The following is a 26,693-nucleotide window of genomic DNA, read 5'->3' as shown; positions in this document are numbered from 1 at the left end:
GACCACGGCGGAGGAAGACCGTAAGATTGTTAACATATCGAAGAAACATCCGTTTAGCTCGGCACCAGAGATCCGAGGCAGACTGAAATTGGCGGTGACGCCGAGAACAGTTCAGCGAAGATTGGTCAGTGCCGGGCTACTCGCGCGAGTGCCACGCAAAGTGCCCAATTTAACACCTGCGCATAAAAACGCACGGGTGTTATTTGCAATTGAGCACATGTTCTTTGATGAAGAGGATTGGCGCAGGGTTTTGTGGTCAGACGAGTCAAAATTCAATCGACAGGGGTCGGACGGACGTAGGTTGGTTCGGCGCCCTGTTAATTGTGCTCTTGATCCGAAGTACTGCTTCAAAACTTTCAAGCATGGCGGTGGTAGTCTCATGGTGTGGGGATGCTTCTCCTACTATGGGATGGGTCCGTTGGTTCGAATCCACGGTAATTTAAATCGGTTTGGGTATCGAGATATTCTTGATACTCATTTGCTATCACACGCTAGGAAAAACCTTCCTCGGTCTTGGATGTTTATGCAAGACAACGATTCTAAGCATACTTCCGGGACTGTCCAAACTTGGCTTGCTGACAACAATGTCAAAACAATGAAGTGGCCAGCCCTTAGCCCGGATCTCAATCCCATTGAGAACCTCTGGGCAATTTTCAAGAAGAGGCTGGGTAAAAACATACCGGAAGATCTGGATCATCTCTTCGATCACATGCAAGAGGTGTGGAGCAAAATTCCACCTGAAACGATCCAGAATCTGGTGATGTCGATGCGTCAACGCATGATTAATGTCATCGTGGGCGACGGCAATAAGATCAAAAACTGAGCTTATTGCATTTTTGAATAGGGATCACTGCTCGCGAGGGCGGTGGTCCTGCAAATTACAACAAAAACCTAACCCAAAACACAAAAAAACTACTGACAAATCTATCCGAAACGACCTACTTGTGAAACAAACACACACATCAATACACATTCAAACATACATACACACACACACACACATGCACACACACACATACACACACACACAAACACAAACACATACAAACCACACATAAACTTGACCCAACGGGTGCATGGTGCGTTAAAAAACCAATGCCCTATCTTTCTGTCCGATACTGTACCTATATTAGCATCCCGAATGAACTCTATGGGATATTTCTTAAAAAAGACGGGACTTGAAAACTAAAAACTTGTTATTATAGGCTTACATGCCAACACAGACAATCAATAAAAAAATATAAAAAAATCAGCTCGTATCGAATAAAACACCTTCAATGTCCTCCACGAAGTCTACATTTTGGTGCCATCGAGAGCTTGTAACCGCGAGAGTGGACTGGTGTAACAAAAAAATACATGCAAATTTCAAGCTCTGAATTACGATTGAGAAGAACCAGATGCAATACTAGATAAATTTTTAAAAAATTTAAAAAAAATCCTAAATTTCTGAAACAAGTCAGGAGTGTAACTTGGTGTTATATATGTTAAAAAATTCTCTAGAATGTTTAAAGTTATTTTGTTAGAGTGATGTTGATCCAATTTGGAAAACAATATGTTTTCTCAAAGCAAACTCCTCATTTTTGTCATGGTTTGATTTGGCACGAGAAGCATGTAACGAATGACGTTTTAAAAAATAAAGCAGTACGTTAAACTCATTTTTCACGAAGACAGGGAAAAATAGGGAAAAATTTAAAATTGTTAGTAGTGGGCACTTTATTTTCCCGACCACATGGTTTAAGCGGATTTACAAAAACATAACCGATAAATTAAACGATTTTTCTCACTCCCCCCCTTTCTCACAGTCACGATCATCCGTCGAATGCGGTGCACATCAAGGTGGCGGACTACGGCATCAGCCGCATCACGCTGCCGTCCGGCTCGAAGGGATTCGGCGGCACCGAGGGCTTCATGGCGCCGGAAATCATGCGCCACAACGGCGAGGAGGAGTACACGGAGAAGGTGGACTGCTTCTCGTTCGGCATGTTCCTGTACGAGCTGATCTCGCTGCGGCAACCGTTCGAGGGGCACGAGGCGGTGAAGGAGTGCATCCTCGAGGGCGGCCGGCCAGTGCTGACGCACCGCGAGACGCACTTCCCGTCCTACTGTCTCGACCTGATGGTGCTGTGCTGGGACCAGCAACCGAAGGTGCGGCCCTCCGCCAGCCAGATCGTGTCGATCGCGACGGCGCCCGAGTTTACCCACCTGCTGGACGTGATCTCGCTGTCGCACGGGGGCAGCGTGATGGACGGCATCGCCTGCATGATCGCGAGTGCGGACGGCGAGGAGACGGGCGTCGTGTCCGGGTACGAGCTGTGGCTGCCCTGCTCCAACTCGCGCATCGACATCCTGGGCGGGTCGGCGAAGGGCTGGCAGCAGTACCATCGCATCCTGTGTCCGCAGGTCAAGGGTGGTGGTGGTGGTGCCGGCACGACCGGCACGAGCAGCGGCGGACAGGCGGGCAGTACACCGGGCAACGGGCCAACGCAGGCGTCCGGTTCGCAACCGACCACGCCACACCTGCTGAAGACGATCAAGCTGACGACGGCCTGCGCGGTCGAGTCGGCCGTCTGGATCGGCGACGCCGAGGGCAACATCTACGCGTTCAACGCGGCCGACTGCGTGCACCTGTTCTCGTACGCGCTGGAACCGTCCGCCCCGTCGCCGGTGGTGGCACTCGTCTACCTGAAGAAGTTCCATCGCGTGGCGGCCGGGCTGGAGAATGGGCGCCTGTTCCTGCTCGACTCGCAGCTCATCCCGAGCACGTACGTGTCGGCCGAGGGTAGCTTCGTGCTGTCCGAGCTCGGGTCGGGCGAGCGGCTCTGCTCCGTCACCGCCCTGTGGCACTCCGAGGACGAGTGCGAGCTGTGGTGCGGCGAGCGGGACGACGCGATCAGCGTGTTTTCGCTGCGCAACTCGCACGTGTCCGGGCAGCACCATCTGACCCACTTCCCGGCGCCGCTGCCCGTCCGGGGCCTCAGCGTGGCGCTGCTGTACGCGTCCGGGGACGACTACGTCTACTCCTACCTGTCGCCGAGTTACATCCTCTACCAGTGGCGCTCGTCGACCAAGCGGGTGGAGAACAAGCTCGACTGCTCGAAGCTGGTACCGTGCTCGGAAAGCCTCAAGAGCATCGCCATCGACGAGCGGCTCAGCCCGGGCAAGTGCCAGATCAGTGCGCTGGCCGTGCTCGGCAACGAGCTGTACGTCGGCACGACCTGGGGCTGCATCATCGTGGTCGAGCGGGGCAGCCTCCGGCCGACCACCGTCTTCCGGCCGTACGAGGAGGACGTGCGGTGCATCGTGCCGGTCGTGCCGGTGACGGCCGGGGACGAGTCGGGCGGTGCCTGCACCACGCCGCTGATCGTGACGATCGGGCGCGGCTACCGGTCGCTGATCGAGCGCTACACGGACGTGACGGTCGGGCCGAGCACGGCCAGTGCCGGGCGGCACGGTCTGGCCGCCACCACACCGACCGCCCAGGACAAGCGGCTGAAGGAGGCGCTGCTGCGGGACCGCTCCAACCACATGCACGCGCTCATCTGGTCGGCGGAACACTGGGCACCGATCTAAGGCGCGGTCCGGGTGTGCATTAATTGTGTCTGTGATTTAATTTCGGTTTTAAATGACTTTTCGCACTGCTGCTTTTTGGAGGGACAACAGCAACAACAAAAAAGGCAAACAAACAGAAAAGAACAATTAAGTTAAGGCGGCAGCACGATTTGGGCGATTAAATTAGCTTCGTAAACAACCCCCCCCCCCCCCCCTTTCTCGTTCGCTTTACCGTCGAGCCGGGTATCGAAAATCCCCCGTTTATCTTTTATTGTAATACTTACGGCACCGTCCACCCCCGCCTTTTGCTTCCTCGATCTTCCCGGAGAGAGAAGTTGGTCAGTCGGTGACAGTCTCGAGGCGGGTGGCCGAACGAACCTGAGTTATGGATATTATTGCAAATAACTAGCTTATTTAAATTTAACATTACGATCGCGGGTGGAACGCGTGAGAGCCAGGGAGAGACACAGAGCGTGGAAGTGTATAGGTAAAATAAAACAATATATATTTTAACACGTTCAACACTGTGTTTGGAGTGCGCAATTTTCAAACCCCGATGACCGTTGACAGTACACTAGAGTTGTGCCTCAAAAACCGGAACTGTACGATTCGTTCAATTCATCCTAAAGAACGAACGACCGACGTTCATCTAAGCAACATTCATCGATTCTTTATAAATCATAATGTACTGAGTTTTTCATGAAAATAACGTCCTACCCGTCGAAATAAAGAACGTGTTGGTACGCCAGGTCGTTCATTTCCCCCATACAAATCAGAACGTGAACCTAGGGTGGCCACTCAACCGGGAAAACCGGGAAATAACCGGGAATTTTATTTTTCCGGGAAAAACCAGGAAATTCTCAAAAAAAAACGGGAAATTATAAAAAAATAAAAAATTGCGACCATTGTTTACCATCGTACCAAGTGCATTTTAAATTAACGGGATGTTTTGTGTATTGTTCGAATATATATTGTTGCGGTCGTGTCGAATTAAGGTTACCCACTCACACATCGCCTGTACATTGGCATTTTGCATTTTGCTTTGGGGCCTCTACCTTCATTCCGCCCGGGTGACTGGGTTCCCACACTGGCACTGATGGTTGAGGTGGTGTCGCTTGTGCAGTCCGATCGTTGCTCCTTTGTTTTATTATCACATAAAGTACACTTGCCGTAAAACACAATCAAGAAAATGTCCCAAAATTAAGAAACCCCCTGAAATCTCCTGTATCTATTCGTGAGGTGCATCATCAGCGTCGTGAGAGTGGCAGCATAATGCATGGCTGCTGTTTCACCAGAATTCTGTTCTTCACAGATTTTAATGCTTTCTCCAGTGGCTGGTTGGTCCATGACTTCCGGTTACCCTTTTTTTAAAGGTGTGTGATGGCATCTGTTAATCAACAATTGATACCAGATGCAAAATATCTTTGTCACGGGGTGAAGCCTTTACCCGTTAGTGTCATGATACTAAACCAGCAAAAAGTAACATTTTTAGAGCTTTTATTGTCGTTTTTTCATCAGTGGTTTGCTCATATAAAACTTCCGAAAATATAAAGAATGCACGCACATTTAAATAGCTAAAGATCCGTAGTAGTCAAATTAGATCCACAAACGAGCTCAAGATTGAAAATTTGTTTGTACAAATTTGATAAAAATCATGCCAAAAATGGTTCTCAAATGTGGTGTCACTCCATCAGATTAGACATTATATGGTTAAATAATTCACTAATAACTTTTATCCAGTATTTATGAGTATTTATGAGCGTCCATCTTTGCCGCAATGCCCGTCACACGAGGCGTAAACTAAAAAAGTTTCATTCATTCAAAAGCAAAAAAAACGGAAATTTAAAAATTCTGATTCGAGTGGCCACCCTGTGAACCGTATGTCCAGGACGTTCACGAAATGAACGACCTATCCATCGAAATAAAGAACGTCATACAAAGCCAGGTCGTTCATTTTCTCCCATACAAATATGAACGTGAATCGTAATCCTACCCGTCGAATAGCAGAACGTCCTAGTACGCGAGGTCGTTCATCTCATCCAATACAAATATGAACGTGAACCGTATGACCAGATCGTTCACGAAAAGAACGTCCTACACGTCGAATTAAAGATGGTCTGCCAAATAATTTTCAAAATGTAATAGAGTAATTTCTCTTGCAAAATTAAACCATTTTGAACCATTAAACCATGAACGAATGAATCGCGATTCGCGACGTTCAGTTCATATAATTGAAAGAACTAGTACGTTCACGTTTATGGAAATGAACCGAATTACCCAAGCCTACAGTACACGCGTGGGTGAGTTTTTATTTTAATTTCTAAACGTGTTTAAGTTCAAGTAGTAATTTTAATTCACTGGTTGGATGATGCTCAGATGCTGCTTCTACTCGCTGACAGCAACAAATGATCTCGCAATCCTCGCTCGTGGAGTATTTAAAAAAACACACACACAGACATAATAGGGTGCGCGTGCGGTACACGGGCACTTGCCAGCTCGTAACGTAACGCTCTTAAATCTAACACCGCCATCTGACCCCTTACTCTAACCCGCCTGGCGCCTGCTTGCGACCGACGCGGACAGCACCTGGCGCAGCGAGCGGGACGCCAGGTCGAGCGGCGTCTTTTCGTACCGGTTCTGCAGCTCCAGGTTGGCGCCGCCCCGCACCAGCTCGAGCGCACACTCCTGCTTGTCCTCCTCGCAGGCCATGTGCAGGGGCGTGTTGCCCTCGCTGTTCGGTATGTTCGGGCTGGCGCCCGCCTCGATCAGCAGCCCAATCAGCTCGGTCGACCCGATGGCGGTGGCCCGGTGCAGCGGCGTCTCGTTCAGGTAGTCCACCACGTCCACGTTCGCGCCGAGCTGCACCAGGTGCCGTGCGATGGCGGGCTGGTTCTTCGAGCAGGCGTACTGCAGCGCCGAATGGCCCCGCCTGCTGCGCTGGTGCACGTTGGCGCCGCGAAACGTCAGCATGGTGACGATGGCCGGATGGCGACCGAGCGTGGCCAGTATTAGCGGCGTCAGCCCGGCATCGTCCTCCGCGTTCAGCTGGTCCGGGTGCCGCTCGAGGATGGACTCGACGAGCCGCTCCTGGCCGACGAGTGCCGCCCAGTGGATGAGCAGCCGTTCGCTCTGAAATAAAAAAAGGGCAGAAGGTAGCATAAGCCGGAAAACGCTGCGTGAAGCTTACCTCGTCCCGCTCGGTAATGTGGCTCGGGCAGCGCATCAGCGTCGCCTGTATTTCGTTCTCCGACTTCCGGGCCAGCTCGTAGAAAAACGTGCTCTTGCTGCTCATGCTGTGCGTAGTTGGTTTATTGGTTGGGCTGGAGTTGTGAGGATTTCAGCTTCAGTTACGACTCCAGCTACGATGAGACGGCTATTTGCCTGTGTTGCTCGTTGGGTGTACAACCACCATCGACGAGTGCGATGAGTTTTGTTTTTGTCCTCGGTGCACGAATGACAGCCAGAACTGTCAGCGCGGCGCTATGTGTGTGTGTGTTGTCATCGGAAGGGCGAAGGGTACAAAACAATGAACGCACGTGCACATTTTGAGCGGATGAGCATGTTGTACAAAACTCTTATTTGCTAGACGCCGTTAAATTTATTATCCGAACATTATAAAATATTTTGGGCATAAGCTAACACTTCCTTTAGCGCCTTTCCTAAGCTCTGGTATGTGTGTTGGAAATTTGTTTTGATGTTGTTTCGCTCAGTTCCTAGAAGCTGCGGCTGGAATTGGGCTAGAGATTTTCCATATTTGTTATGAATATGGATGACCTTTGAATAAGTAGTAACAAATATCCACGTCCACGACCACATCAAACATGTAAATGTTACTTATTCTATCGCTTTTTTGTTCCTGTAACCGTATGACTTGGATAATATTCGGAGATGGTCCTTGTAGGGACTAGCGCTTTTGCCATTAGATCAACAGGCAGTTATGGAGTGCTTAAATCATCAGACAATTCGGGCCGTTCCTATGATCGTCAAATCGTGAAAATCTTGTATGAAGCTCTGGAATTTCTTGTAATTGGTCAATGGCCCCAAACCTTGAGAGATGATCTACGACTACGGCTTTTAATGGTAATTTCAACAATGTTTTATCGAGTTGCAAACAGGAACTAAAAAGTGATTAAATACAGACAATTATTTAATCAACATTGAAATATTATGAAAAGAGACATAGGAAAACCCCCAGATATTTGAAGTTGTTTCAAAGTAGTTTTTAGAAGTTACAAGTTCCTTTGTTAAGAAGATGGAACTTGTTTCAAGGGGGAATCAAGATTGGAGTTTAATTCAATATTTAATGAGACATTCGCTATTAATTGTGTTAAGGTTCTCATAATCTCCTTCTTATCGCTATTTTTTATAATTGGAAGCATAAGTTCCAGTGAAAGTTAGTCTATAGGGAATCTTTCTTCTTCTTCTTCTTTGGCACAACAACCGCTGTCGGTCAAGGCCTGTGGGTACTAGTGAAATGAGCTTGGCTTTCAGTGACTTATTGTTACCATAACAGGATAGTCAGTCCTACGTATGGGGGCACGGTCTATTCGGGGTTTGAACCCATGACGGGTATGTTGTTACGTCGTACGAGTTGACGACTGTACCACTAGACCGGCCCAGGGAATCTTTACACATATAAAAAAAGATAGCTTTACACATAAAGATCCAGAATTTAGCCACTCCTGCAATCAATTCAATAAACAGCATTGCATTCGGTTTCTGGATCCGAAAGAAAACGAGATCTAGCTGCTCGCGTGGTGGAAAATGAAAAAAAAAAACCCGAACCAGCCTGCTTGTCTGCAGGCACCATTGTGGCAAGAAAAAACATTGGGTGGGCTTTCCCGGCAACGGATGTAAACAATCTTCCCTTCCTTAGTCGTCCTACCCACTAGATCCCTCGAAGCCAGTCAAAAGCGTTAGGCCTATGCTGCACCATTCACGTTCTGGCGGTCCGCGAGCTCGATGCTCTGTGTCAGTGCTGGTTCGACGATTGGCGCATATTGTTCTGCTTTAGTGTTCCGATTCAGGCCTGCGGTGTCAGGAGAATCAGGTCTCAGTACCGTGTACTGCTCTGGAGTGCTCGTGTAGATTATTGCCCGTGCGTGCGTTTGCTGTGCTATAACGACGATTTCTAGAGGAATTCATTCTACCAGTCTCCAGCAAAAGACAAACTACAGCCTCAAACTGAAGCAAAACTCAAAGGTTTCAACATGGAAGTAGAGATGCTGGTGATCATCAATCAACCCGGTGCCTGCTAAACTACGTGTTCCGTTCGTTTTTGGTTGGTAGATTTATTGTATGCTCATCAGACGAGAGCGTTCAGTAACACTAGACCACAGGTCCAGAGCAAAGCCCGAATAAGTGAGCCCGCGACATGCTATCACCTGCCAATCTGGATGAAATCAAGGAACGCATTAGCAAAAATGAAGAAAGTAAGTCTGTTTTTGTTTTTCAATATCCCCTTTCTTAGGCTAGTAAGAGGTCAAATCGACAAGGAACTCTTAAGTACAAAAGTCAATGTGTCCCTCCAGGTGATGCGCAAATTGTCCAATTATGCTCACCCTGGCTGGCTCCCCTGTTTGTTTGTACACTGCCCCAGCACCTCCAGCACATATCTCCGCGAACCTGAGACATTGCCTGCACATTGTCGCAGTAAGCTCTTTGTGGTAGACGGGTCTAAAAAAACCTCGTTGTTCTGTAGGATATACAACCAGAAGTTTGGTTCCGCTTAAGCTATTGCCTTTTGTCATTGATCTAACAAACAGCCAGAGAGGGAGATCTGGTGTGTGAGGCCGGAGTATACCCCTAAGCTGCAAAAAATCGGGTCAGCTATGGTTGCGGGCTAGAAAGCAATTCGCAGACGGAAGAAACAATTTCAAACAAATATTCCGTTACGACGGCAGGTCGCGTGCGTGATGGAACTGTGTGGGAAATCCTTTGCATTTACGTTGCCTTCCGCCAGCGAAAGGTCCTGGGTGAGGTAGATGGGGGTTTCTCTTTTTAAAGTACAACTCCGAGGCTCGTCAGCATGCTTTTGCTAGAGCTTTCGTCGAAATTTAAAATCAGGGCGCTTACTTTGCACGCATTATCAATTTGTCTTCAACGCAATGAAAGCGTGGTGATGTTGTCACAAAAATAAAGAAGGGCCAAAAGGTAATGGAATTAAAGAGATGTAATTATTGAATAAAAAAGGTATACCCGTAAGGCATGGGGTGAATAATAAGGTTAGGAGGTCACCGCGGCATTTGGGCAACATAGTTTAGCCAATACAGGAGGAGCAGGCGGAGGAAGTGCTAAAGGTTGGGGTTGTTTGGTTGTTGCCCACGATATTCTGTATCATACGCGCCCCCCCCCCCCTCAAGCGAAAAAAAAGTATGGTAAGAATAAGCAGCAAAAAATGAAAAGAAAGTCCAAGAAAAGGGAACCATGACAAGACACTCTTTGTGAATATGAGACAGAGCCCTGTTGTATTGGGGCGGGTTGAATGGTTGCCGAAAATAGCATCGGCGAGGACTGTGGAGTGGTAGGTGCGAGTCTAAAACCGAGAATAGATAGAAGAACTAGGACAACGATGTCATCGAACTGGGTTACTAACATCGCGATTGCTATAGGTCAATGACAACCTATCCATGGCATCTATGGCACGATTAACTTAAACATTCCAGAAGATGGCAGGAATTTTAGGTCTTGAGGACAGTAATGAATTTGTTTGTCCAATTTTTGCTAGATGCTAAAAAGAGCGAAGAATCCAATGGTTGAACATAAAAAGGAATAGAAGATATTGATGAATAAACTTTTGCCGCCAGTATTGTTTTGAACTCTGGCAATTCACCTAGAATACAATCTACAGCAACTTTATGCCTACCTGGCTAGATGGATTGAGATAACAAAACTTTACGTAAGACTTAAAGGAAGGACAATCTGAAGGAGAAATTTGAACATAAAGGCGATGGGTCAGGAAATTCTGACCTTTAGCATGTGTGTTTCTAACAACCCAAGGCACTTTCAATGTTCAGGAGTTTTCCATTCGCATAATATTGACTCTCAGAATGGTTCTTAACACCACAAGTCAATCTTGTTGCTTTGTATTTCCGCCAGAAATTAATGTTCTGCAGGCAATTAACAATGTGCTGAAAGAGCGTCACGAAATCGAGTCCAATTACAAGAATCTAGCGCTCAAGTTCAAGGAGATGCAGGAGGAGGAAGCACTCCGTCGAGCGAAGGTATGTAGTGTACGTGTACGAGCCTACCGCGCGTCTGCTCCACCTAGAAAGTGTTTTAATGAAAGATCTATTCTCTCTCGGTTACAGTTTGATGAGGCGCGCAAGAAACAGCTGGCAGAGCTGCAGGCGAAGGGTGAAGCGCTCTGCCGGGAAAAGGCAAAGCTGCAGCATCAGATCGAGCATGTCACCTGGCACCTGGAGGGATGTCGCCGGCGTCGCCCCTGTTTAGCCCGTCTACCCGAGAACTGCCCACTAAAGGGTGATGCGCCGAGCTGTCTGCCCCATTCGCCCGAGAAGCTTAAAATCATGGTAAGGTACTGGGTATATGGGTGTGCGCTAGCTAGAACCGAACGTTATCGTAACGACCTGTCATCTCTTCAAGGCAAACATGAAAAGCACCGCCGATCATCTGGTGCGAGGGATCATGGACCTGCGGAAGAAGATTCACATCGTGCAGGATAAGCTCGAGCACGAAGTAGCGGTAAGTGGTCCAGTTTTTGTTGATGCTATAGTCTAGCATAAGTTTCATTGTCTGAATATCGTGATTCATGATCAAACAAATCCGTTTCAGCGTAAGAAGGAGATGGAAAAGAAACTGGCGGAGCTGCGGAAGGAGATCTGCCGCCACAACAAGTGCATGCAGCAGCAGCAGCAGCAGCAACAGCACCAGCAGCATCACCATCACCAGCAGCAGCAGCAGCCGCACGGCCACCATCACCACCATCACCACCATCACACGGTGCCGGTGGCGGGAGGTGGGCACGGTACCACCTCGCTGCCGCCGATCGCGAAGAACTGCATCGCCACCAAATAGCAGCGGGTCAATTCCGAAAGCGTTAAGCCCGATCGCCACCAGTGTCCGCACGGGAAGTACATCAAGCTGCCGAGGGCCACGTCCAACACGACCTCGTGAGGAGCCCGCGTGAGCCTTGCTCTCGTCCCGTTTTGAACATTTGCATGCGCTTGGTAGGATGCTTAGCTTTTGCTGGCGAATGCTGGTGGACTTCACTCCACCAGACATCAACCAGGTGGCCCAGAGTTTACGCTTTTTGGAATTGAAAAAAAATCAACAAACTATTAGTTCTTATATTTCGTTGTACTGATTCGGTACAGCCGTGTAGGTCAAATCCCCCCGTCAGGCAATCTGTGGTTTTTCGGAAGTTTGGGAATTTGTGGTACGTGGTCCGCGGTCTGCTGGCCACCGGTTTACCAGGGCTTTGTTGTTTATATTGCAGCTAGCATAGATTAGTTAATAGAAAGAAGTTTGGTACACGCTTCCTTTTTAATCCTTATCGTCGTTAGCAGGACGCAAAGTTAATATTCCCATGTTAATCGCTGTAGTTAACGTTAGCAACAACACAAAAGTATATTATACGTATCCCTCGTATGACTAAGCGTTATTGTTTCGTGCTCCAAGTAATATAATAGCGATGTGGCACCGATATAATTAAACCGTACGATGCATTTAATGCAAAATCACTGCGCAGAGACGTCGGATCTTGAGGTGAAGAACGCTTAGCTGGTTATGATCAATCTTTTACGGCAGCGGGGATAACGGAAGCAGAGCGAGGGAGATATTACGCGGTACGGACATGGAGAGATAGAGGGAGATCATAATGAAGGGCTTTCTTTTGGTTTCCTCCAAGCCAACGAATACTCTGTTGAGAAGGTGATGTTAAGAAGGTTGATAACGATCTTAGGGGTTGAGGAAAGATATTCTCTTTCGTTTGCTTCTGTTTTCTCCGCTCACTTTGTATCATTACCTTGTTTATCATGTTATTGCGAACTTGTTTTCATACTGAATAAAGGAAGAAAGAATATTCTATACGGCAAATAGGAGATGATTTCATGGCACTAAAATGTTTCATGGTCGGAGCTTACTTTGAGACAAGCAGGAACTTCGAATAGGTCGCATTATTTGATAATCTAATACAATGATATGCAAATTCTCAAATACCGGCCACGTAAGCGTTTCGATAATATGGGTATCATCTCAATATGTTGAATCGATTGGCTAAATGATTCGCGAGTCTTGGGGCCCCAACGTCCCTGCTTCGGGGGCCTTAGTACTTAGTATTCTGTCAACTTTTATACATACTGCATACTATAGACTATCGATCTACGGGGCTCCTAAATCGACGAGGCCCCAGGCGACCGCCTAGTTCGTCTACCGTTAAATCCATCGCTGGCTGCAGTGGTTTTTATCTTTAAAAGCTCAGGTTCAGGTCGAGGGTTGGGTCCAGTTCAGTTAAAGAAAAATTTTATCCAACAGAGAAAGCTCCTCTAGCAGTTGTTATCGTTATCGACTCTTTCAAGTGACGGCTTTATGTCCTAGAAGTGGAGGTGCTGCTGATATTTCAGTCTGGAGGATCAGTCAGAGACAATAATATATTTTAATTTTTGTACATTTACAAACAATTTTTAGTACGGGGTAACGTGCGTTAGTTTGGTATTGCCTGTCTATGAATTTCTGCTTTAGTTCTACATCCATTAATACCGGAATGTCTAAAGTGCATAGGAAAAAAAAATGCTGCCGAGAATAATTCGATAAGCCTTACCGGTGAACTCATTCGTTCCCAGGAACGTTTGCCGTGACGCTCATTTTCATTCCTTTCATAGCCTTCTAGACAAAAAAAAAAAATAAAAAAAATGGTCTAGATTTTATACTGCCCAATCCACTGGTACAACCCTGTCCACTCATGAGCGACGAATGTTTTTCGAGCCACTTTCGGCAAGGACTTCAGAACCAGAATAGGTTCAGAATCATTTTCATGATAGGTATGGATTTAGGATAAATTCTAGGGGTATGACTTTGGGTCATTATCAGACAGAGAAATGATTTACAGTATTGGAGATAAAAAACAGTCCCTAGACCGGTATGGATTAATGACCCGTCTCAGGGCCGATATTGGATCAATCAGCCGTACCGGCGAACTCGTTCGACGAGAAACATTCGTCGCTCATGAGTGGACAGGGTTGTACCACTAGGTTGACCAGTGCAAAATCTATTCGGTTTTCTTATTTTTGATCTAGAAGGCTATGAAATGAGTGAAAATGAGCGTCGCGGCGAACGTTCCCAGGAACGAACGAGTTCGCCGGTATGGCTGAATATCAGTTTCAGGACCGGTATGGGGTTGGGAATAGGCTTGGGCATTTCGGTCCATTTTCATGAACGTGAACGTACTAGGTTTTTCTTTTAGATGAACTGAACGTGAATCGCGATTCATTCGTTTATTGCATTTATGAAAATATGGTAATTGGTTTCATTTCACAAGAAGAATATAATTACTTTACTACATCTTGAAAATTATTTGTAAGACCAGGACAATATTAATTTCGACGGGTTGGACGTTCTTTTTGTGAACGATCTGGTCATACGGTTCACGTTCATACTTGTATTGGATGAGATGAACGATCTGGCTTTCTAGGACGTTGTTTATTTGGACGGATAGTAGGTTATTTTCATGAAAAACTCAGTACATTATGATTTATATAGAATCGATGAACGTTGTTTAGATGAACGTAGGTCGTTCGTTCTTTAGGATGAATTGAATGAATCGTACAATTCTGGTTCCAAGAGAGGCACAACTCTAGTTCGGATATGTTCCATTACATCTACATCGGTTTTTTTTGAGGATCCGTTGCAGGAATCGTATAGATTCAAGATAATTTTCACATCCGGAAATGGTTATGATTCTTGATGTGCCATGTGGATTGTAGGAGCACTTGAGAATTTAATTCATTAAAAACCTTTGCCAACACTCAGGATTTATAATACAAGCTTTTATTTTGCTTTTAAGCCCTGTTTGTGTTATTAAGGCATGTTGTTAAGCTCGGCATGTTATTGACGACTGTGACACGAGATCTGCATCAGAAGGACGAAAATTTTTTCCTCACTAGGAACAAACCACTCGCATCTATGATAGTTTGGGTGCATTGTTCACGTACAAAATACAAAACCCCTCCCCCCTCCACCCACCGTATTTCCCCTCACTTACCCATGTATAAACCGTGCATCGTAGAAACGCAATAGCAACGCACCACTGCCAGCTGTCAGTTGTGTACCGTGTGCGCACGGCAAACGTCAAACGGCCGTACGGGCGAGCGAGCGAGACGACAACCCCGGGCAGCGCATAGTTGCGTTACATCAAAACAAAAACGCAGCAACAAGAGAACAAGCGCTCGGAACAGTAAGGCAAGCGGTGCGCCGCGATTAGTTCTGGTACGTTTTCGTTCGTGTTTAGGAGCCGTTTTTTCCCCCGTAGTGCAATTGCACAATTACAATTCGCATCGCAATCGACACAACACAAGCAACGCGTACGGTGAATCCCTGCCCACCCACACGATGTGCAACTAAGCGCGTGGTTCGGCTCGAGGCATCACCGAGGCTGCACCGTTTGGCATGAGTCAGCTACAGCACTAGCACCTAACACTCTTGCCCCGATGACAGAACTCGGGCAAGGGATAGAGTGAAGCTGCGTTTTGTGTGTGTTTTCCCCGTTCAAGAGCAAAAGGAAAAGACGTCCAGTTTTGTTGCGGTACCCCGGTAAATACGGACAACCATCTCTCCTGCCCACTCTGGTGAAGCGTATCGAGCGGAGGGAGCTGCAACCATGTCGAACCTTTACCTACTTCCAATCTCCGTGTTTTTGCTGTTCAATTTCACCTTCATCGGCACGTTAGTATTGCGTATCTCTGCTCGAATGCCCTTTCCGCCTGCTAAATCGCCTTGGGCTTTCACCGTTTCAGGTACATTGCCGCAGTACTGCAAGGGCATGTGGTGCCGACGGTACCGTACATCAGCGATGCGGCCACCTACTCACCCGAAAGCTGCGTGTTTGGGCAGTTCATCAACATCGGCTGTGTGCTGCGTAAGTAGAGGCGTAAATCTAATTTATGAGGGTTTTTTTAGTTCGTTTGCCAATCTATTGGAGATGAATCATACGACCAATGACTCAAGTATATTGGAAAATTACAGTAAGATCTACATCCATAAAATAAATTATTTAATAAATGTTCATAAATTGATACATTCATGTATTCTGCAACGATCAGGTCATAAACCCTAAATTCCATACTACAAAAGTAATTGTAGCTCGATGATTCAGCAGTTTTTGCTAAACTCTGTTAAAACCCTTTTAGTTGGCATCACAATCTACGTGCGCTACCGGCAGATACAGGAGCTGTCGTTCCGGCACAGTGACGTCCGGCAGGCGCTGGGCCGGTGCAGCGGCATCGGCTTCTGGATCGGTATCGGCAGCTGTCTCGGCATCAGCATCGTCGGCAACTTCCAGGAGACGAACGTGCGGATCGTCCACTACGTCGGCGCGTTCCTGAGCTTCGGGCTCGGCACGGTGTACTTCTGGATACAGTCGTACATCTCGTACTACATCCAGCCGTACATGGGCACGATGCAGAAGGCGAACCTGCGCATGGCCCTGTCGGTGGTGTGCACCGTGTTTTTCATGATCGTCGCGGTGACGGGCGTCATCTCGCACATCCTGTTCCGCGGGACGGACCCCCGCAAGTGGTACCCGTCGGACGGGGGCTGGGAGTATCACGTGGCCAGCTCGATCTCGGAGTGGATCGTCGCGACCGCCTTCTGCTTCTACGTGCTCACGTTCACGGACGAGTTCCGCACGATGCAGCTGGATCATCCGCCGGTAAAGACGAACATTTCTTAGCTTTAGCCGTACGGATGTGTGACGATGAGTAATGTTGTTTATGTGTTTTGCTGTTGTTATTCTGCTCTCATTATCAATTATAGCTTATTCTGCTGGAAATTGACTCGTCGCGAACGTACGAACCGGTCATCAACGAAGCGCCCGTAGCCGTTATCTCGTGATTTGAATCGCGGCACGATGGCAACGAGCGCACCAGCCTGCGAGCATCAACGCACAGCCTTAGCCGAACGGGCGCACCCGCTGACGACGATGGGGGCGGGGGTGAGGACGGGGATGGTGCTAGTAGCAACCAAAAACATCGTCCGGTGCGATCCTTCAGCGATACTGATCTCAAACTGCTTTGCCGGCGCTGCTCCGAGCCGGTTCGGTTCGCCGGCGGCCGAAAGCACTCCCCGGTGGCAAGGGGCACGCCCCGGTCCCAGCGCGCACCGTCGGCCGGGTGCAGTGTTGCGAACCATCCGCCCGTCGCGGCGGGCAAGCTTGGCTCGCTGACACTATCGCTGATGCTCGTCGCCCTGATGGAAGCACTGCACTCCCTTACCCTTTACTTTAGTGACAGCCTGCGGCAGAGCTACATTTGATCGTACGTCGTGTTCCGGTTTTCCACTTCCCCCTGCGACCGATAGTGGTCACCCTGCACCCTAGCAATCCCATTTAGCGATATTATAGGAAGGAAGTTAGTGTTGTTACATGCACACTTTTATTTAATATTTACAAGAAGAAGGCCACCATGTTGGGGATTTAGTGTGGCGAGGAGTAATATTAGGTTTGAACAAAAAGGCAATTTGGTTGTTTTATTTCTCTTAGTCTCTTAGCACCACCTCCCTTATCCCACTTAGCTCTCGAATGCTCAGCAGTTAGGATCGAGCATCTTTAAGCGAGTGAAGCATGCAATTATTTGTTGAAAATGAAGTCTGGTACAGAAGCGTTGGAGCAAGATCGGTAGGGTAAGGAAGAAATAACAATGAGCTGTGTTATAGCAGAATGGAGAACAAATACCAATGCTCGTAATAATTCGCTAGTGATGAAATAAAAAAAAAAAAAACAAAACATTATCAACTACACATTAATCGATAGTGGCTTGCTCTTCTGGCGACGCAGATCATATTGATGTTGAAAATCGCCATGCTGAGTTTGGGCAATGTGGATTCTGTTTCGCTGTTACCAACAGCGATAAGATGCAAACTGACGTGTCTTGTACCTGGCGGTAAACTGAACGAATGTTGAGCGTTAAGCATGTGTGATGACATCTGGCACGTCATTGAGGGTAAGTTTTGCATCATTAAAACATTCAAAATATCCTGCATCGGTCCATCGAGTCAGTTCGGACAAAGGCTGGAAATCACATTTTGGTGGCATATTTCGGGAATTCCTTTAGCTCTGGCATCTTGGCTACTTGGTCAGTGTTGAATTCAAGCGGATACAGGTGCTGATAATCTTGAACAGTTTGATGACTTGCAAGTACCGAGAAGATTCAATGCGGTTGGGATTTAGGTGCAATAACTTAGATGTGGGAGCTCGGCATCGGAACTATCGATTCCGAATCCAGAATTGGAATCGGCTCCAGACTCGGAATCGGTTTCGAAATTGGAATCGGCTTCGGAATTCAAAACGGGAATCGTAGTCGGCTCTGGGATCGGAATCGGCTCCAGAATCCGAGTCGGCTCCGGAATCGGAATAGACTCCGGTATCGGAATCGGCCCCGGAATCGGAATTGGCTTTGGAATCAAAATCGACTACAGAACCGGAATCGACTCTGGTATCGGAATCGGCTCCGGAATCGGAATCGGCTTCGGAATCGGAATCGGCTCCGGAATCGATTCCAAACACGGAATCAAAATTGGATAGGTTCGATTCCGAACTCCCTCCAGTATAATGAATGCTTCTACCCCTATTTAACACGTTGATTGGCACATCACTAGTATCTGGGTGATGGGTTTTATTTCTATGTACTTGAAAACGATCCATTCTCATGGATATCCCGGACCCGATACCGATGTCGAAGCTTATTACGATTCCGGAGCCGATTCCGATTCCGGAGCTTATTCTGATTCTGGGACCGACTCCGATTCCAGAGCCGTTTTCGGACCTACTATCCGGAATTGATTCCTACCAATACTTCATTTTCCCCATCAGTACAAAAAATCGATCAGGCTTGGCATAATATTCAATGTCACGATTTAGAAATTCTACTATCGTTAAAAGGGACTACCAGAACAGTTCGTTGAAGTATCTCCTATACCGGGAAGATGTGGGAAGATATACAGAAAATGATGAACACGTGGTTGGATGCTTGGGAGCGATGGATAAGTAAGGATGCTTGGGAAATTCACGAATGCATGGAATTGTACATCCAATGATAGACTTAATTAATCGGAATGCTTCAACACCTAAAGTCACCTTCACCTGCAGGAAGATACTCAGTAGCACCTTCTTCTAGAACGGTCATGCGATAATAACACTATCTCGGATCGTTTCCATTTATCAAATGTGATAATTGATCCATCAGAAGAAGAAAAAAAACAGGCACCAAGACACGCTACACACCAACACCGAAAACAGCGTTCTATTTCCCATCGCCTGAAGGTTGCCGAAATCGCGTGATCAGCTGATGGTGTGATCCCGCGCGCGCCTCCCTCGCCAAGTCATATGATCATCCTCTCGAGGTTCTTCATCAACAACACCACAGCGCTATTTTTTTTTTTGACAGACCTTTGTGTCAGTGTGTCTGGTCGGTATGTTTTCATTCACTAGCTCGGCGCAGACCCGCAGGGGATGGTGAAGAGATCTATGCTGTCGTGCGGTGCGTCACCTACACAGTGAAAATCTTTTAAGCCGGTTAGCTTACTGGGTAAGGGCCGGCAGGCAAAGTCGCGGATTTGTGTTGTTTCGTGTGAGTGTGTGGTATTATTTTGTGTTGTTTTATTTTTTGCTCGCCACTGGGCACACACATGTTTTGTGTGTGGACCAAACAGTTCAGTCTCAGTTCGACAGTGACCGAAGACGCAGTAGGCCGTACCATACCATATCAACCGTCTGGCAGAGTTCAGTGCGTTCGAGCGCGTCACAAGCAAGGTAAGTCGCGAGAGGGAAAGGGCTTATTCTATTTTTGTGCGTATGCCTTCGGAGATTATTATTTCATAATCGCGTGCGCGAGCAGACGAGACGATGTTTGCTGTTTTTTTTGTTGTGTGTGCGCTGCGAAGCGCCGGATGCAAGCTGGGAAGGGTGTATTGCTCTTATCAGCTCCCTTATCAAGCTTCCTGTCGTTCGCTGCGACTGTTGGGCAGCTCTTGGTCAAGTGTTGGGGATTTTTTGCCTGTATTTTTTTTAATAAGAAAAAAAAACTGTTTAGTTAATAACAAATCTCTCAAAAGTTTGCCAAACTCTCAAAACTGTTGCAAAGCAACAAAAAGTGACATCATCCACATGCGCGTCGAGTTGCGAAACTTATCCCGATAAAGTGACCGTGCTAATAAACGACGCTTCATTCTCGTCATTATACAGCACGCGGCAATGGAGAGTGTGAGCGAGACAGAGCGCACCAGTAGCGTGCGCAGCTTCCCCAGCCGGTGGCGACCTGCGCAGTGGTTTTAAACCCTCGCCGAGATGCGCGAACAGCCGACACAAACGGAACGAACGATCAGCGTCGGAGCGGCGTATTAGCATTTATTGCTCGTTTCATTAGAACCCTCCGGTTCTGGTTGTTGTGTTATCACAATTCCGGCCTGTTGTTTGCGCGATGTTTTTGTTTTCACTCTCTGCTTTTCGTTTCTGTTTCGTGTGCGAGATGTTTTTTTTGATTTAATCAACGACTTCTAGCGCTTACTGTTAACACTTTAAGCGCCGTGTCATATAAATTCGCATGACGGTTTTGCTCACCGTTCAGCTTTGCATCTGACGCTCAGTGATTCTCTTGAGAACGAATGAAGTAGGAAAGAGAGAACGAGAACGACATGTGCTACGCCGCTTATCGCAATGAAACAAAAGAGTGATAACAATCGCACGAGAAACTGTCGCTCTCATCGCTCTCTTGCCATGCGCTACGTGCTCACTCAAAAACTGTGACGTCAGGCTGGCGGTCAACGTGTTAACTTGTTCTGCCTTTCCGAATAGCGAACGGAGGGGGGATCTTGTGACGTCAATTATGAGTTTTGCGCGAGAGAAAGAGGGATTTCAACCGGTGATGAAAGTTAAAGGAATGAATCAACAAATTGGATATTACATACTATTAAATTCGCTACATCTAACCGTCTTCGTCTACCCATATGATTGTTATGAGCTTTGCGTACAATTGGTTCTGGTAAAAAAGAAGTCTTACCCAAAAAACAACAAAACACAAAACCACTTCAACATCCAACTCTCCAATAGCAAGCACACGTACACGTGCCAAGACACGTATCTGCGAAGCGAATCATCATCATCATCATCATCCCGCTCCGAGAGATCATTTACCCTCCGGTTGCTGTTCCGAAATTTCGTTGAATAATTCAACAGCTGATTCTTTCATCCAGTTTCTTTCGCCAACCCGTCCAACGCGCGCTTGGCCCACTGCTAAACGTATCGGCTCGCGGCTGCATCGTAAAGTTAAACATGTTTCCATGGCCCTTCACCAACGCAACAACAACGGCAGCCACGATTTGGCTGGGTTGGTGTGGAAAATATTGGCCAAGAAAAACAAGTGGTGCGGGAAACGTGTCGAGCATTCGGGAAAACCGGGGTTTTCCGTGCTTCCGTGCCTGGGCCGCTAAACAAATCGGCAGTAAACGGGGAACCGCCCGGTGTGGCCGGCGCGATGTATTGAGTTGTCATAATTTGGCTGCGTTTGATGAAACGGTTTTTAGCTTCAATTCACAATTCACCAATTTTCCGGCTCCTTCCCTTTGGGATAAAAAGGGGTAACAAATGAAACAACAACAAAAAAAATCAACCCACCATTTGATTGGATTGGGCTGTAAAATGAGACCCTTTTGGGCATATTGGGAAAGGAAAGTGAATTTTATGCTTCTAGTATTCTTCCAACGTACCCCCCCACGATCATTACCATCAAAATGTAATACCAACATGTTTTTGCAGCTTAATGTGTTCATTTCGTCGGTTTCGAATTATTCTGCAATTGAGCAACCCTGCTAACTCCTGCCAACGCACCATTGCACGTATGCATTGCGAACTGATTGAGTGTGTAAGTAAGAGTTAATAGGGCACGGATTAACTGCTGTAGAAGAGAGCAATTAAAGCGCCCGGGGCACTGTAGCCATGAACTACGGCCGCAGCTCCCGCCAGCTGAAAATGCAAATTCCCACTTTATACGGCCGGGAAGGGCGGAAGCGCTTTAAAGTTCTGAACAAGCTGAACTCCACCGAGCTACTGCGGGAATCTAAAGGATCTAGGCGTCAATGATGAACTCGCCCCGAAAAGGGTGGTAGAGCGGCCTGCTACCTGCGTCCTCCGTTTCACCCTTATCGTCCTGGTGGCAGAAGCATGTGATTAAAATCAATAATACCAGCCTTTGCCTTTCGCGCCTCGGCCTCGCCTTCAGGCTCTCTCGTATTCTTCAACCGCTGGAGATGGGAAGTTGGGGCGCATGGGGGAGGAGTGTAGATAAAATTCGCATAAAAATGGAAAATGTAAAGTGGAAACCTACCTGCCAACGAGTGGAAGTGGATATCTAAGAAGCAATAAGGGGGGAATGGAACTCATCCTCCAATTCATCCAGATGCGTATCGAAGTGTTCCGATATCATCTGCGGCTGGCAGTTGATAATGGCAATAAAATGTCAATTTCTCGCTTCACTTCGCACTCGCGGCAACGAGGGACAATTCGAGTGTGACTGGGGGAGGGTTGGCGAGTAGTACACCTGTACCCGGGTGGGGTGTAGGGTTTCGAACGCACCATTTTCTTACCAATCGCAGACGGCTGGTGGAGGAGGTCGTGGCATTAAATAAGAATAATAAAAAAAAAACTTCCCCCGAAGGGTCGGTAATTTAAAACCAATATTGTGCCACATTTTAAAGCTCTCACGGCTGGAGGATGGTGAGGAAGGAGTGAGGGAAAACGGGCTTACAAGGCTCGCTCGAGTGGAAAGGAGCTCACTTTGAACCAGTTAGGGCCTCGCTTGAGTCTATTTGAAGGGTCTAAAAATACAAATAAAATACAAAACGGAGTCCGTTTTGGGGGGGGGGGGGGGGGGGGGCAACCTCGCTTCCGTACGTAAATCCAGGCCCTAATCTATTTGGGTTAATCATCCGTCACCAGGTTGCTGGGGATGTTTCCAAGGAGAAAAAGAAGAAGACGAAGAAGAAGCATAAAAAAGCGAACCCATTTGGCACTTAATTATTGTCAATCTCGGCTGCGCTAACAGTCTCGGAAATCACCAAAGGATTGGTGAGGGGACGTTCGGTCTGCATTGGTTGGGTGGGTTGACTTTACATCAGGTAGGTTGGGCGATTGTCGGCAAGGGAAAAGGCAAGGAGCAGGTTCACATCACAGCCAAACCATCAGGGTAATATCGATCGAAACTCCTTTCAGATGCTGTGCTTCCTCGGCACAACGGGTTCCGGTTGCGTGCGGCTTGTTTCGCTCGCTTGTGCCTTGTGTGTGTGTGTGTGTGTGTGTGTGTGTGTGTGTGTGTGTGTGTGTGTGTGTGTGTGTGTGTGTGTGTGTGTGTGTGTGTGTATTGCAGAGGTAGAGCGTGCGTGTGTTTGCGTGATTGTAGGGTTTAGGCGTGCAGAAGACAGCGCTCTGAGTTAACTCCATCACGCCAGCATCCAAGCCGGGATGCTTGGAACGATAATTAGGCTCGGCGAGACTGCTGTGACCTGCTTCACCTGCCAGTGCGAACGGGGGATAGAGAGTTCTATCGACCCGGAAAGGATTGATTGAGCAGCTCGGCCAAAGCAGCCAAGGGCCCTTTCCTACATGGGCTCAATCGATCCCAGCGCTGTGTTTGCTGTGCTTTGCTGTGCTGACAGGTATCGAACGCGTGGACGAAACACAGGGGGAGGGGGGGATTTTGCTCGTGCACATTGGTAATGGGTAGAGTTGTCAAAAATCCGGAGTCCGATCCGTTCGGAAGTCGTTCGGAATCGTCTAGAGCCGTCCGGAATTACCCGGAGTTGCCCGGAGTCGTCGTCCAGAGTCGTGCAGATTAGTCCGGAGTCGCTTGGAGTCGTCCGGAATTGTCCGGAGTCATCAAGAGTCGTTTGGGGTCGTTGGGAGTCGTCCGGAGTCGCTCGGAGTCGCCCGGAGGCGTTCGGAGTCGTTCGGAGTCGTCCAGAGTCGTTTGAAGTCGGAGTAGTCTGATTCCGGTGGACTCCAATGAGACTCTGGACGACTCTGAATGACTCCGGACAACTCCGGACGACTCCGGACGACTCCGGACGACTCCGGACGACTCCGGACGACTCCGCACGACTCCGCACGACTTTGAATCCGGGCGGAACTAGTGGTTCCCATTTTGCCGGAGTTGGCATCGGACTAACAATAGTTGGAGTCGGATCGGAGTCTTGGGTGCGCTCCAGAGAGCACATCACTAGTGCACACCTCGTGCAACTCGGGGAGCGAAAACTTCTGGACACACTTCTTCGGAGAAGTTCGCAGAAGTTCTTGGCTGCGGGTGGGTCACTTGTTTTTTTTGGCAGATTTTTTGTGCAACTTCGTTGTGCGCATTATCATACTATATCAAGCAGTGGTTGAAGTCTGTGTGCTTTCGTTGCTGCTTCAGTGCAGACCTTTTTGGGAAGCGATGAGTGGGAGCCCTTTTTTTTAATTACATACCTTCTTCCGTCACCTCCGAGAGGCGTTTAGAGCTGCTGAGAGAATGTAAAACTCATAATTAAACCCCTGTCTAGTGTGATGACGGGTAAGCTTTCGCAAAATCAACGCAAGAATACGGAGAGAAAAAATCGATAGTATATTCTCCTGTTTTTCCCGCACACTCACTCGCTCACCTTTCGTCTGGCACGCTTAGATGAACCAGTGTCGTCCACGGTGGAATTTGCATTCGCTCAACAACTTTTAATTAGATTTGCATTTAGCTACAAATCCCTAACGGCAAGTTCTCAGGAACTCTCCGGCAACCTTTTTGCTTCGGCTCGTTACAGATAAGCCAAGGCGGGCCGCTCTATCGTTGCGCTCATTTCGACACCCCCACACACCGGTGTGCGATTGATTGATTGATCTTTAGTGTTTGCTGGAAGATCCAAGATCCTTCGGTCCGGCAAACGATAACACTCGGAGCAAGGCACCTTCTAGGGAAACGACTTGGGACCTGTTAGCATGGAAGGGCGAAACTGGGGGTGAAACAGATCGCGGTAAAGATTTGCTCATAATTAAATTGTTTGTACCTCTGCAGATGCTTGGTTTGTGGCAGGGGCGGTGGGGTTGTTACATTACTCCCGAAACTTTCCCGTATCCACCGTGAGCGGAGTGAGATTTAAGATGTTGAATCGCACCGAGCGTGCGAAGAAGGGTTCACAGTAATAATATTTCAAATCTTACGTTGAAAAGGCAAAAGCCCTCGCTTCCTGGAACATTTGAGTTCGATCGGAAATCATGATTTAGAGCTGGACTGGGCCGACCTGTGAAGGAGAGAGGGGTTCCAAGGGTTTTCTTCCCAAGGGGAAGGGAAGGCCACTCCTCGCGGCTTTCATTACCGGCAACTGGATCGTGTATAGTATTGAATATATTAATTCGAAATCAAACTTTAACCATCCATTCTCACCGAGCTCTGGCGCTTCAGGTGCCGCCGCTTTTCAGAATTTTGATAATACCCGTCTGCTGCAAGGGTTAGTATAGCTGGTTCTACTGCAAGAAAGTAGCAAAGAGAGATGAAAACGCGGGCAGAACGCTCCTCCCCCAAAAGAAACATGTTTGATGTGTCGGCGAACAGAATTTCGGCTATGGCGCTGTGGAAGAAAATTCAATTACCTGATAAGGTCAACCCAGCTGTCAGGCCGGCCTAACCGAGGCATGGGCTCGCGGAAATGGGAGCCGGGGTTGGCTTCTTTTTCAATCCCACGACGACATCTCTTTCCCGCGACCGGGCACCATCGAAACCCCGCTGAATGTACCCAAAAAGTGTAAAAAACCAAACCAAACAAAACAAAACAACCTCTTTCCACAAAATAATAAACGATAAGCTGTAGCAGCAGCAGCAGCAGCCGGCCAACATCAGCGTGTTGAGTTACGAGCGTTGGGGCGAATGGGGTGCGCAAACAGGGGAAAAGGTTGGTGAGGTTTCCGTGTAATCTTGCCTGTTTAGTGGAGTGGAGCACTTTTTCACTTCACTTTATGGAACAAATGAAAACTCTGGCTTTTGTTTTTGCTTTCCCCGCTACCTTTGCTGTGTCATTTTGTGGTGCCGTGACCAGGAAATTTTCGAAGCGATGGGAGATTAAAGCAAAACCAAAACAAAAAACTTCAAACGAAGCGTTGTTTCCGTTCGAAAGAAAAAAAATCCTCCAGCCCAATTGATCCGTTGCCGAAGTTTAGTAGGTAAAAAATCACACGAAAATGCATCACCTTCTTTCTCTTTTCTCAGTAGTTTTTTTTTAATCCATTTTCTCTCTCACGATAGCTGATTTCAAGTTTCATCGCCGTCCTTTGAAAAAGGTTACCAAAATTTGCATGATTAATGAGTGTGCAAATATCTCATTGCTAAGCGCGATTTTGCTGATCGGTGCTGAGCAGCAGAGAAAGGAGGAACAAAATTTGCGTCGCAAAGGCGAAAAATCGAACCTCACCCTCGATCTTACTGCTCGCTGAATATTAAAAAAAAAATGCCGGCTCAAAGTGAGGATAATTTTGATTTGTGCGTTTTGTATATATTATTCCATGATCCTTCTCGCTTTCTCTCTTTTGTGTGGCTTCTCTTTTTATTTCTCGCTCCATTTTTTCTCCTTTTAAGCACAGCCAATCCGAAACGTGTGTGTGTGCGCGCAATTTGGAGGGTTAGTCGCTGGAGAGTCATTTTTCATTTTCGCCCCTATTCACAGCAAGCCAGCAACAGTTGGTGAAAATGATTGCTAATTTGCCATCGCGACACCGCCACGGCCTTCCGATGACAGGGCAGGTTCGGATGGCTGCTGTGAGGAGGGTTTCAATTTTTGCTATTCCTCTTGTATCGATTAGTCGCGTACGTCCCCTTTTTACTCCACCTTTTTTTTGTTGGTTACGTCTACGGCTGTGCGAAACATTGCAGGCAAGATACTTTGTGGCACACTACCGACGAAAGGGA

At 47.6% G+C, this 26,693-nt stretch overlaps 4 protein-coding genes across 8 annotated transcripts in view; 3 read left to right on the top strand and 1 right to left on the bottom strand.

The window, feature by feature from the left end:
• The window catches only part of LOC120947642 (leucine-rich repeat serine/threonine-protein kinase 1), a 33,582-nt gene extending 29,511 nt beyond the window's left edge, over window positions 1-4,071 (top strand). For all 4 annotated transcript variants that reach the window (XM_040363142.2, XM_049607543.1, XM_049607478.1 and 1 more), the window contains one exon: window positions 1,803-4,071. In XM_040363142.2, coding sequence (XP_040219076.2) covers window positions 1,803-3,570 — 1,768 coding nt within the window. In that variant the 3' untranslated portion in view covers window positions 3,571-4,071. The remainder of the gene's footprint in view (window positions 1-1,802) is intronic.
• Window positions 4,072-5,738: 1,667 nt separating this feature from the next.
• On the bottom strand, window positions 5,739-6,983 carry LOC120956445 (26S proteasome non-ATPase regulatory subunit 10-like). The gene is made up of 2 exons (XM_040377921.2): window positions 6,737-6,983; window positions 5,739-6,678 (listed from the first exon to the last, which is right to left on the bottom strand). Exons 1-2 carry the CDS (start codon window positions 6,839-6,841, stop codon window positions 6,094-6,096), a joined length of 690 nt encoding a protein of 229 aa, XP_040233855.2. The 5' UTR covers window positions 6,842-6,983; the 3' UTR covers window positions 5,739-6,093.
• Window positions 6,984-7,101: 118 nt separating this feature from the next.
• On the top strand, window positions 7,102-12,606 carry LOC120958856 (putative mediator of RNA polymerase II transcription subunit 26). 2 transcript variants are annotated; one of them, XM_040381932.2, is made up of 5 exons: window positions 7,102-8,981; window positions 10,648-10,772; window positions 10,860-11,081; window positions 11,155-11,253; window positions 11,344-12,606. In XM_040381932.2, exons 1-5 carry the CDS (start codon window positions 8,924-8,926, stop codon window positions 11,584-11,586), a joined length of 747 nt encoding a protein of 248 aa, XP_040237866.1. In that variant the 5' UTR covers window positions 7,102-8,923; the 3' UTR covers window positions 11,587-12,606. The 2 variants fall into 2 exon arrangements, with proteins under 2 accessions (XP_040237866.1, XP_040237857.1); XM_040381923.2 differs by having other exon boundaries at window positions 10,648-10,781.
• A 1,708-nt stretch (window positions 12,607-14,314) lies between these two features.
• On the top strand, window positions 14,315-19,530 carry LOC120952661 (DNA damage-regulated autophagy modulator protein 1). The gene is made up of 5 exons (XM_040372119.2): window positions 14,315-14,962; window positions 15,038-15,450; window positions 15,522-15,643; window positions 15,915-16,435; window positions 16,540-19,530. The coding sequence occupies exons 2-5, from the start codon at window positions 15,386-15,388 to the stop codon at window positions 16,615-16,617; spliced, it is 786 nt and encodes a 261-aa protein (XP_040228053.2). The 5' UTR covers window positions 14,315-14,962; window positions 15,038-15,385; the 3' UTR covers window positions 16,618-19,530.
• Window positions 19,531-26,693: the final 7,163 nt, after the last annotated feature.

Source organism: Anopheles coluzzii, chromosome X, assembly GCF_943734685.1.
Source record: "Anopheles coluzzii chromosome X, AcolN3, whole genome shotgun sequence".
Classification (NCBI taxonomy): domain Eukaryota; kingdom Metazoa; phylum Arthropoda; class Insecta; order Diptera; family Culicidae; genus Anopheles; species Anopheles coluzzii.
The sequence above is the reverse complement of the archived record's forward strand: the minus strand, read 5'-3'. Positions and strand labels throughout refer to the sequence as shown.

Excerpts from the sequence above, each read along its gene's own strand:
- LOC120956445 (XM_040377921.2), bottom strand. The coding sequence starts at position 6,841 with ATGAGCAGCAAGAGCACGTTTTTCTACGAGCTGGCCCGGAAGTCGGAG. Across the intron at positions 6,679-6,736 it reads ACATTACCGAGCGGGACGAG|AGCGAACGGCTGCTCATCCA; the intron begins GTAAGCTTCACG and ends TTTTTATTTCAG.
- LOC120958856 (XM_040381923.2), top strand. The coding sequence starts at position 8,924 with ATGCTATCACCTGCCAATCTGGATGAAATCAAGGAACGCATTAGCAAA. Across the intron at positions 8,982-10,647 it reads CATTAGCAAAAATGAAGAAA|AAATTAATGTTCTGCAGGCA; the intron begins GTAAGTCTGTTT and ends TATTTCCGCCAG. Across the intron at positions 10,782-10,859 it reads GTCGAGCGAAGGTATGTAGT|TTTGATGAGGCGCGCAAGAA; the intron begins GTACGTGTACGA and ends TCTCGGTTACAG.
- LOC120952661 (XM_040372119.2), top strand. The coding sequence starts at position 15,386 with ATGTCGAACCTTTACCTACTTCCAATCTCCGTGTTTTTGCTGTTCAAT. Across the intron at positions 15,451-15,521 it reads AATTTCACCTTCATCGGCAC|GTACATTGCCGCAGTACTGC; the intron begins GTTAGTATTGCG and ends TCACCGTTTCAG. Across the intron at positions 15,644-15,914 it reads CAACATCGGCTGTGTGCTGC|TTGGCATCACAATCTACGTG; the intron begins GTAAGTAGAGGC and ends AAACCCTTTTAG.